The sequence below is a fragment of the Cydia pomonella genome, chromosome 5 (genome assembly GCF_033807575.1).
Source record: "Cydia pomonella isolate Wapato2018A chromosome 5, ilCydPomo1, whole genome shotgun sequence".
NCBI lineage: Eukaryota > Metazoa > Arthropoda > Insecta > Lepidoptera > Tortricidae > Cydia > Cydia pomonella.
In genome coordinates this window covers 20,510,354-20,522,201 of record NC_084707.1, presented here as the reverse complement: position 1 = coordinate 20,522,201, position 11,848 = coordinate 20,510,354, and the positions used below count along the sequence as shown (strand labels likewise).

Genomic DNA, 11,848 nt, shown 5'->3' with positions numbered 1-11,848 from the left:
ATCATATGTTCTCAGACTCATATTCTTGCTCCTCTCTCATCTACTTCAAAATTTTATAATGCCTATTTTACCTTCCGGGCAGTTCGGTTGTGGAATGCTTTGCCAGTAGAATTAAGATTAGCTAAATATCTCCCCATTTTCAAAAATCAGTTGAAACTATACTTTCTATCTCTGCCTTAAGTAGTAAATTCGAATTCCGTTTTATTTTAACAAAAGTAGAATATGATATTACACACAAATACAATTAGAAACAAATACACACAAAACAATAATATATAAATAAACTATGAGTACAATTCTAAATAAACTATCTTATTCTAAAAGTTCTGCCTTAAGTTGTCATTTTATATCTTCTATCTATCTATCTATATAAATAAAAATGAATCTCCAAAATGCATGTGATCGCATAACTTCCGAAAGATTAGACCTCAAATCTATAATATATATAATGTATGTATATATGTATTTATTTTATTAGTATGTAGGTATATATTATATAATTTGTGTCTTCGTTTTGTTGCATTATATGTATATCGGCACTACCCGTTCAATGTTGTAAGTTCATAGTGCTACCCAAAGTTTGTCTGGAAGAGATCGCTTCTTAGCGATAAGACCGCCTGTTGTTACCTAACTTTTAAGTGTTTTTTTCATTTCCTGTCTATATTTAACTGTATGGTGCACAATTAAAAATATTTACTTACTTATAGTAAACACCCCTACTTATTATGGAACAGGCACCAGTAATGGGATGGTATGGACAAATCCTGTGAAACAAGTATTTACCATCAGTTTTTAATCGCTGGCAACATAGGTATTACCATAAACAAGAGCCAAATAGCAGCTTAAGTTTAATTTTTCATTGATATTTGTTAGTTTGAAAGTTAATGGCGCCATACTACAGCCCATGACTGGAGCAAAACCATAGTTTTAATTAGTTAATAATATTTTTTTTTTTTTTATACTACGTCGGTGGCAAACAAGCATACGACCCGCCTGATGGTAAGCAGTTTCCGTAGCCTATGTACGCCTGCAACTCCAGAGGAGTTACATGCGCGTTGCCGACCCTAACCCCCCCCCCCCCCCCCCCCCTCGTTGAGCTCTGGCATCCTTACTCACCGGCAGGAACACAAAACTATAAGTTAGGGTCTAGTGTTATTTGGCTGCGGTTTTCTGTAAGGTGGAGGTACTTCCCCAGTTGGGCTCTGCTCTAGATCTGGAATGACATCCACTGGCTGTGCCTTACCACACAAAGCGAGATGAAATTCACAATGCCCATACCTCTCTTTTGGACGTAGTTTAAGGACGTACCCGGGTCCAAAATATTGAAACCAATTGCAGTAGCTTTCATTAAATACATAGAAAACATAAAGGACGAATTGGACAATCAACTTTTAAAGCAAAAAGCGCTAGAAATTTTACAGATGTCGGTGAATTATCAAAAATACTCCAAATTTTTTCTTAAATGTCCCACGATTGGTGTCGTTAGCATACTTACTTCACCCAAGCTGGGCACTAAGTCATTTCCTTTCTATCCTTCCTCCTTCCTCCTTCCTTCCTTCTTTCTTTTTATCCTTGTCATTAGAGGAGTACCTATCTAACCTAGTAACCTATCTGTCGCTACTGCATAGATAATGTACCATATTTATTTCAAGCGACATTCCACACGGCTTTCTCTAAGTCCAAGTATTTCGCAACTATTATGCAATACAAACATTACAAAATACATACAAAAACTCATAAGCATATAGTCAAGGACTTTCAATGTTGAGCTATTCAGGACGTGAAGTAGGTAATTTATATTGGACACTTGATAATGTAAGTATGGAACAACCAAATTAGCTTGAGCCCCAAATGACTCAACTATTATAGATCGACCGTGACCTCTTGATATTGATCTTTATTATGACGCTTCAAGCAGCCCGATCCAGATTTAACAATTTGATATAGTTTTGGACTGGTTTTGATAAGACCTTGACGATCGTCTTGCTCATATCACGCACGACTTTTACATAATTTTACATAAACCAATCAGCGTGAGCGATCTTCAAGGTCATAACAAAATAAAATCAAACCCGTAACATATTGTTAAATCTGAACTGTACCAACTGCCTGAGATATGTGGTAGACCTATATACAATAAATTAGTAAAAATCTGCGACATAAGGCACTGTAACTTAACTGAAGCAAAAAGGCATATCCAACCCCTACTACTTTCTTGGAACTATGATGAGTCAGAGGATATTTTGAAATGACTGTAGTAGACGACAATATTCAATTGCGTCTGCTCCCGAAAGATGAATAACTTCTACAGCTACTTTTCTTTTATTTTGTTTTCTCTCACATTTCGTAGTTATACACACGCACATATTCATACATACATACTCACATATATACACACATACCCTCACATAAACACTTTCACTTACATACAACTTACTGAGACCTTTTTAACTGTTTTTGTGCTTAGTTTGATAGTTAGTCATATAATAAAAAAATCTAATTTAATTTAGCTTTAACAATAATGTATTCTGTTAAAATGAGAACCGCACCATTTCGATACTTCTCTGAGATTCCCACGTGAAAGGCTGAGCCTAGTGTGGGGATCAATGTACTGCTGGTCTTGTAATGCCAAATTCTTGAAATAAATATTATTCTTATTCTTATTCTTATTCTTACCTATAGGAACTTAATCTCAGGTCAAATATCTACATTGGTACTATTTCTATTACTAGAAGCCTCATCGCCTCAGTTATTTCGGATCGTAAGACAACAGTTACACTGGTCCACCCGATTCAATATGCTTGATAACCGATAAGAATACACACACGCCGTATGAGTCAGCCTGCATGCTGACGTTGTTTACCAACGAATGCCAGACAAAAACGTCAGTGTGCGCCGAGTCGAGCCATGAGGCGATTGCGTGTTTGCGTGCGTGTGTAACTAGCTTAAATGCTATTATTAACCAGTGCCCAATAAAAACAAAAAAAACTATAGACTCTGAGCCATAAAAAGAAAGTACAACATGATTATAAGGACTGGGATAGTCGTTTTATGTGTAAGGTGAGGTTATGTTCGCATATGTTTGAGTTGAATATGTGAATGTTTACAAGTGCTGGCGAATGGCGTTGCTAATGCCGGCTCGGACGTAATGGTCCGTACACTTGATAAAGTTTAGTATTCTATACATTTCAATAGCGATATGCCTATTAGGCAGTTAATTACTTGGTATAAGTCAGGTATGTTTTATTTGTCAAGTACGTTTCTTAGCGTATTCGGTAGATACTTAACATTTCTTTGTTGTTGTCGAATGTAAACAAGGTTCGACCTTAATGAGAATGAATCTCCGTTTGTATGGGAAGGTGAAATTCGGCCGATCTTATTGCGGACTTAATTTTAAATTACTAGTGGCTCTGTGAGATGTAGACCTCCTCATTCCCAATGGCTCAAATTTCCAAAAACTGAATCGCAAAAATAAAAATGTAAATCTGCTCACCATTCACGAGAATCGCTTGAAAAATACGATCTGTAGACGAGTACATCCGGACATTACGAAAGAAGTTTCGCCCAAACTGAAATGGAAACCTTCGCTTTTACTTGGTCAATAAGTGCATCTACCTACGCAACGTCAATCTAGCATATTTACAATACTTACATGCGAGTTTCTGGATACACATACTTTAATCAATAAACAGTGCCTAAGGGGGCGTCCATTAATCGCGTCATACGTTTTTGGCTTGTTTTAGACCCCCCCCCCTCCCCCATGGTGATCTTTGGTGATATTTTCAGGACCCCCCCCCCCCCCATCCAATATGACGTGTATTTTTTTCGATAACTAAAGAACAGTTTTCTAACAAATGAACCTAAGTACACGTGAAGGACAGTTTGGTTAATTGAAGGGCGGAAAACTATTATTTTTATTTTATTGACTATAATACAGTATAGCACAGATGAAAAAAAAAAATACACGTGATACGTGTCCATACCCCCCCGTCCCCTGTGGTGATCATTGGTGATTTTTTGCTGACCCCCTCCCCCCCCCCCTATACAATATGACGCGATTAATGGACGCCCCCTAAGTGAATCGATTTTTCCATTACACACAGCAAAAAGGTCCATAAGCATATCTCCACATTTACTGTATTATACCAATTTTGTGCTTCGAATTTGATAGGTAAACGAGATGGCGCTGTACAACTCCATACATTTTGCGGTAACTCTGATTGTCAAAAGTTAACATATGACAATTCAATGACAGCAAAACGTATGGCGCAGTACAGCGCCATCTGTTTAGGATGTGGGCACGTTTTTTTCCTAGACTTTACCTCTCTATTACAATTATATTATTATTATCTCTTTTGCTACTACATGCTACTACATATGAATTACCTTTTTAGAAGTCTGCTAATACAAAAAAGTCCGCGATGGTGAATGTCTATCTTTTAAGGGTAACTTACTATACCCATTCTTATTATACGTTAGTTATAGGTATTAAGCATTTCATACAGATTACAATGGTCCCTTACACCATACAATTTAAATGAATATTTTAGGAGTAATCGTAAATTAAAGTTCGACTCATATAACTTGTACGAAATCTTAAAGTCGCTATTCTTGGTTAGTTCCAATTTTCACCACCGCATGTGCTTCGATCGCTTTACTTACCCCAACGCACTTCGCCGTCGCACGTAGCCAATAATAGTATCTCAAATCCATAGACTAATATATTAGTATTTCCTATAGACGGGCCATACTATATTCATGCTGAAATCCTATAGGGAGCGTGCATGAACTGTAGGAGGCAGCACAGGAGCCGTCAAATTTTTGGCGCGAGGCGTAAATGTGATGTTTTTTGTTCCGATTCAGGCCACAAGATGGCAGACCCCCCAACGCGCACGGTCCCTATATCTAATGTATTCTCGTAATATTATAATTGGTCGAGTGGAGAAAACCGTGGAGAAAACAAAAGGACCCTCTTGCCCACTAGAGTAGACTAATAAATAAAATGTATATAATATTGTTAAATAATTCTAGATATTCAAGACCAATTCTAATCATCTTAGTATCAATGTTAGGCAATGGAAATGCCTAACATCCTAAGCACGGATCCCAGTGTAAGTCAAAATTTGTCCTATTTCAGCATCACCCTAGCAGCGAATGCTCCGATGAACACCACGCCGGCTTTGATGCTCTCCCCGTTTATCAAACAAAATCGCCTTCAGGAAGCAAGAAACGCATCCTTAGTCAACAGCACACTCTTTCTTAACATCACGAGCTATGCCGGATTCCTTACGGTTGACTCTTCATCCAATTCCAACATGTTTTTCTGGTACTTCCCCGTGGCTGGGAAACCGGTTAATGAGACGCCTTGGATCATTTGGTTGCAAGGAGGACCTGGTGCAAGTAGCTTGGCTGGGCTGTTCGATGAAATAGGCCCGTTTGAGTATGATGGTGCGCAGTTGAAACGTAAGTATGGGAATAGCCTGAGATGCGGTAATTTCTATGGATAATACACCACGAGGGAGGAAAAGGGGAGTGAAAATGTATATTGAAGGAGTGAAAGTGTAGGTTAATTTTCAGAGTTACTTTTAATGCAGTAATTACGAAGGACAGATAGTGTCTGTGATTCACGAGGAATCCGAAATATTTTTACAATGTCCTACGAGGGATTCACCTAGCTTCAGAGTTAATGCCATTAAAAAAAAAAAACATTTTTTATTGTAACTTAGTGCTAAACGCCTTTTTGATGGCGATGTTGCTACTATGATGGGACGTAGTCTAAATATCCTCATTGATAAATATATAAAAGTGACTAATGACACTTTGTAAACACTATAGGTTTTAGGAAAATAAAGGTAAACAGATTTAAGTGACAGGTTTACTAATACCATTTGATTTTTACCAGATTTTTACGAACAAATAAATTCAAAAACTCATACAAAAAAAAAGTAGTCGGCCTACACTAATATTATAAAATTTTTTCCTTCTTTTTGCCTCAGAAATGCGTGGTTAAAATCGGGTCCCTCGATACACCGTGTATAGAGAATTGTATGCGAGATATTAAAGACTATCAAAGTTATCTTTAGACTGTTTTCTCAAGTTAGTGCCTGGGTATTGATAATGGCTTGGACAACGACTCTATTGTTCTATGATCTAACGCTTGTGTAACGCTGTATCTATTTAAATGACGAATAAACTACCTAACATAGTTGTTTTGTTATCACCAGCTTGGGGAAAACGACCAACATTATAAAAAATCTATTGTTGAGCGGAGTAGTAATTATCCAGTGGTTATTGACATTTAACATAAATACACGCGCCTCACTATAAAATGACTTCCTTATTCACACATTATTGTAAACAAAACAGCAGGTTGTAAGAGTCCGTCTAACCTGCATAGATTCGCAGGGACAAAGTGTGAAATTGTCACTAAAAACGTAATACCTCCATAGCACGAATCTCAAGGAAAACGCCAAAGATTTCGTGATAGCGAGTTTCTGTCTTATATTTATTTATAGAGGGTAGGTACTTAGCAGTGGCGGATCGTTCAAAGAACTCGATTCCCACCGACTTGTCTAATTTCAGCCCGTTGAGTACTTTCACGATCGGTTCATGGAGAAAAGGAAAGCAAAATTAGCTCCGGGTTCCCTACGAATATTTGTGACGAGCCACCACTGGTACTTAGTGAAGGTTTGGTTCGTCTTAAAGATACTTCGAGTTATAGAGATAAAAATAATCAAAAGTTCGTAATAGAGAAATAAAATTTATACGATCGCGTAAACGTTACAGAGGTTAGTTAGTTGAGGTAAAAATTGTACCTACTAAATAACTGTGAAGGGTGTTAGTTACTTCGTCTTAGTGAGGTTAATTATTCCAAGCTATGGAAGTTTTCGTCTTATTCGTAGGGCGCCAGTGGTCATGGGGCAACAACTACTCGCTGCTGTTCGTGGACAACCCGGTGGGTGCCGGATTCAGTTTCACCGACAAGCAAGACGGATTCGTGAAGGACATGGAAACGGTTAGAATCTTGCTTATTATTTTTATTATTATTGTATGGCTGTTAGACTGGGTACCTACCTACACACCTTCACCCTAACCTATCTCTACAATTTGTACTGCTTTGACATTTTTTTACAGAATAAATCAGTAAAGACTATGAAATATTATTATTGAATCTTTAACGTTCCAGTGCTCCAAGAATCTCTACAACGCTCTTCAACAGTTCCTCACGGTTTTTCCTGAGTTAAGAACCGCACCGATGTACATCGCTGGGGAGTCCTATGCCGGCCGCTACGTGCCGGCCTTCGGGTACAAGATCTTGGAGGAGCAGCCTACGGGCAACGCGTCTATCAATTTCAAGGTATTGGTTTCTCCAACACTTCACGGAGCTACGATGCAGATGCATTACAGGCAGGTAGGTCCTAATGATATTTCCTGATGTAAAGTCCGCGCCGCTTTATATCGCTGGAGAGTCGTACGTCGGCCGTACAAGATCTTAGAAGAGCATCTACGAGCAACGCGTCTATCAATATAAAAGAACGGCTATTGGTCTCACCACCGCATCTAGGAGCTACGATGCAAATGCATTACAGCAGGCCCCAAAGAACTGCACGACCTGATACCACCTTCCCTTTCCATCATCAGTCGTCCAGGCGCGGGAAGCGGATTTGTTGTAAACTTTCCATTTGTCCACACGTTTTGCCTCGTTTTTCTTTGTACGGAATGCTAAGGAATGGGAGGTGCTCCCACCATCTATATTCCCTGACAAATATGACCTCGGTTTCTTCTAAGCAAGAGTGAATAGGCTATTACTGAACCAGGGAGCTCCATCTTAGGTCCTGTATTAATCCATCAGATGTGACTAGGGTCAAACGCCGGTCAATGAATAAAAAAGGTAGAGAGAGGCAACGTGTCTGTCAATTTGCAGGTACTGGCTTTTGATCACACCTATTGTCTGAGGACCGCGGTGTTTTTCGTTGGGGTATCTTACGCGGGCCGCCAATACGTATGTACCAGACTTCGGGTACAAAATTTTGGAGGAGGAGCCTGCACTTCTGTACGCAACGCATCTATCAATTTAATTTCATTACCGCTTGTACTTTCACTACAAATAATCACGAATAAATAAGAACTGCTTAGGACTGCTCCTCTAATCTCAACAGTGGACATAGAAACATATACAAAAACACATTTATTAATCTGTCTGTACAATTTTATCTTACAGGGTCTCACGATGGGCAACCCAATCATCGATCGCATTGACGCCGCGAACATCTCGTCGGTGTATTACCACTGGGGTTTACTTGATACACAAGGCTTGCTCGCCGTCAAACCACTGCAAGATAAATACAGTCAGGCTGTGGAACAGAACAACTTGCATGAAGCTTGGAACGTGAGTATATTACAGTTCCTTGGTATAATATACCTCTCGTCAGTACAATAGCGGATTAAGGGGAGGCAAGGGACTTAAGCCCCTAATTTCAAGCCACTAACCCAAAATCCTGGATCTGGCACTGCATCGGTCCACTGGAGTCTACATGGTATACAAAACTTTGCACGGCGTCAAACCACGTCAAGAGATGGAACAGGGCAACGTGTATAAATCTTGGAACGTAAGTAAAGTAAGTGCTACTTTTCCTACACAATAGTCCTCCAGTACAGTATTTAGGTACCGCTGAGGCCTCATACTGCTAAGCTACTCCAGGAGAGACAGAGCCAGAGCGGAAGTAGAACAATATAAAATAGCAAAAAATCTTGTCCCTCCCTCAATCCCTCATCCCTCATCAATGTACATACCAAGATGTGCCTTAGAATTATTAATTGAATACTAAAAACGTATTGATTGAATTTGGTAAGTATTAATAACTTTTTCTAATTTCTTTGTTTACAGCTCCGCGATCAACTCAACGATTTATTGATAGACATCTCCCAACAACCCAACCACTTCAACCTGCTGAACGAGTCAGGCAATCTTCGCGCATTCACTGACTTCATCGACCAGCCCCACATAAAGGAGGCTCTTCACGTCGGTACCATACAGTTCACGTTTAACAATGGCTCAGTGGATGATGCTCTGATGAAAGATTTCCTTGGACCTATTAGACCGAAGCTAGAAAAACTACTGGAACATTATAAAATTATGGTTTACTGGTGAGTAATTTAGAGATGCGTTATTTAAGTATGCAGTGAAACGTAGGGAACAGACAATAGATTCATCAAACCCCATTTCAGGTATGAATGACAGACATCAAAACCACGCCGTTTTGTTGGCTTTAAGCTCTAATAAAGTGCTCTCAGCCATAAACATGGCAATGATGTTTAATAGAATTATTATGGATTATGGTGCATTCGCACTGGGTCGTTTGCGGCATGAAAACAATGTCGGTTGCCTGTCAACCTCATAGTTTGTTTCGGCAACGCATTAGGTGAACGTGAATGACCCAATGTGGTTGTACCATTAGGCATGCTTTTAACGAGCCCTGCTTATGGGATCAATAACAACAGGCGCATTACGGATTGTCGCGATTATTTCGCACAATATCGTATGATATACTTAGTGCTGCTCTCTAACTATCGCACGATATTCGAAAGCGAGGGATGTAGTCATTGTATCAGGCACAATAGTTATCGACTAACGGAAAATTCATTGAAAAACTACTTAACTACGCGCTATAAGCACGGAAATACACTCGCTAATCATGCGAGTACTCGTAACATTTTTGGTCAAGTCAATCTAAACTGTTATTTTCAGAACTTTATTTTATTGATACACATGACGTCAATCGATGTGTAGGTGTTATGTTCACACATCCATGCTTGTTCTAGCGGTCAACTGGACCTGACTGCACCGTGCGAGCTGGCCGCGGACTCTCGACGCAAGCACTGGCACTGGAGTCATCGAGATGACTTCCTCAAGGCCCCGCGACGGCCCTGGACGCTTAATGGAACGTTGGCTGGGTATGTTACACTGAGATGAAAACTTCTATCCTTTAACTTTATCGTAAGTAAACTAAAAATAAATAGTATTGATTTTATGTAACTTCCGTATTACAAAACAATAGAGATTTCGTTTTCGACGATATTCGAATTTATCGTGTATTACTTAATAGAAAATTAGAGTAGAATTTCGAAATAGAATATTAGTTGCTTAAATTAATTTCCTTTGTTTCTTTCTGAACTTGTCGACAGTCTAGTAATCAATTTCTTTTACATTATGCACACTAAAGGAAAAACTAATAATCAAAAAATCATGAAGGCAGAAGGTGCGGTATGCGTTTGACTATACTTTATTTCTTTTGAATCGAAATTAGTGGGAATCAACGGAAGTATAAAGTAACCTAGAAACAAAAACCCAAATAATAAATAAATGTACTTTGTTCGTGAAAGTGTCTATACTGATTATGTGCAATAAATAACTGATTATTGAAAAAATAGAAACAAAAAGCATATGTTAATTGCACCAATCATGGGACATTTAATAAAAAAATTGAAGAATAGGTATCTTTAACATTTCACCGACACTTGTAAAATTTCCACCGCTTTATGCATATACATAATATACATAATGGATATACATATACAGATGATTACTATAACTAGCTTATATCTAAAATAGGCCCTTGAGGCATTGTACCAAGGATGCTGGCGGCATTTCCTCGTTGTATCGCAATACTGATACGTTGCGCGAGGAAGCCGCCAGCTCTTCGGTCACCAGTTACGTCAACCAGACGTTTCGTAATTTCAAAATCTTTTGTGTATTCTACGTAGCTTCTGCAATTACTTTCAATATTATTAACAAATAAAAAGTATTTTTTTTTATCCAGTCATGGGATGCATGGCGCCATTAATTTTCAAACGAATAAATACCAATGAAAGATTAAACATAAGCAACTCTGTTGCTCTTGTTGCAGTGAAATGCTGCCTGAGTTTACCAACTCCTGGTAAATACTTATTTTACGGGATTTGTCTATACCATCCTATTACTGGTGCCAGTTCTATCATAGGGGTGTTTACTATAAACTTACTCAGACCATTTCGTTTCAGCTACGTAAAAGAGGGCGGCGGTTTAACCGAGGTTCTGGTTCGCGGCGTAGGTCATCTGGTTCCACTTGACGCTCCTGCAGCTTCGTACGCGTTGCTCCAACACTTCATCCAAGACTACGACTTACCCTTACCCTCCGACTTCAGAGATAAACCGGAATATACGCCGTTGTATGTCGATAATCAACCAACCGATCAACCTGCGCCAAAAAACAACGCGCTTATAGCGTCAGTCGTGCTAAATGTGCTCCTTATAGTCTGCCTTATTAGTGGCGTTGTCGTATATATGAGATTCAAAAGAAGAAGCGAGGCATTTTTCTACAGTACCGTGGAGGACTCTATATCTGATGGTATTTTGACCATGACGTGACATTAAGTGCTCGTTTTTATTATTGTTATATTTTAATTTGAATTGATGATTTGTTGCCAAAAACGTTATCCTAAAAGATCATCTTTGTTATTTCTGAATTTTATAAAATTATTATAATTTCATTTTTATTGCTTTGTTTTATTTTTGTACACAAAAAGCAAGAAAACGTCAACTTGATTTCAAAAGAATTCAATCGTATATTTATCTTGGTGCGACCAGGATCTGAAGTTATGAACACCTGCCGACCAGAACCAAGGTAAAACTATCCTAGACATATTTTTACGAAGTACAGTCACCATCAAGATACATCAGAGCGGCCAAGGTGCTCACAAATATCTGAAAAACGCCTTTATTGTCGAGGCGTTAGAGTGTGTATACTTCTGAGCACCTTGGCCGCTCCGCTTTATCTGATAGTGAATGTACATTCCTACTAACCTAACC

General features: G+C 38.7%; 1 protein-coding gene and 1 long non-coding RNA gene across 2 annotated transcripts; one reads left to right on the top strand and one right to left on the bottom strand.

The window, feature by feature from the left end:
* Window positions 1-1,560: 1,560 nt before the first annotated feature.
* On the bottom strand, window positions 1,561-2,810 carry LOC133518053 (uncharacterized). Its single transcript, XR_009799433.1, has 2 exons — window positions 2,677-2,810; window positions 1,561-2,127 (listed from the first exon to the last, which is right to left on the bottom strand). It is a non-coding gene; the product is annotated as an uncharacterized LOC133518053 (long non-coding RNA).
* Window positions 2,811-2,897: 87 nt separating this feature from the next.
* LOC133518051 (venom serine carboxypeptidase-like) lies at window positions 2,898-11,535 on the top strand. The gene is made up of 8 exons (XM_061851613.1): window positions 2,898-3,060; window positions 5,138-5,463; window positions 6,903-7,015; window positions 7,187-7,357; window positions 8,222-8,389; window positions 8,888-9,147; window positions 9,823-9,954; window positions 11,041-11,535. Exons 1-8 carry the CDS (start codon window positions 3,023-3,025, stop codon window positions 11,405-11,407), a joined length of 1,575 nt encoding a protein of 524 aa, XP_061707597.1. The 5' UTR covers window positions 2,898-3,022; the 3' UTR covers window positions 11,408-11,535.
* The last annotated feature ends 313 nt before the right edge of the window (window positions 11,536-11,848 follow it).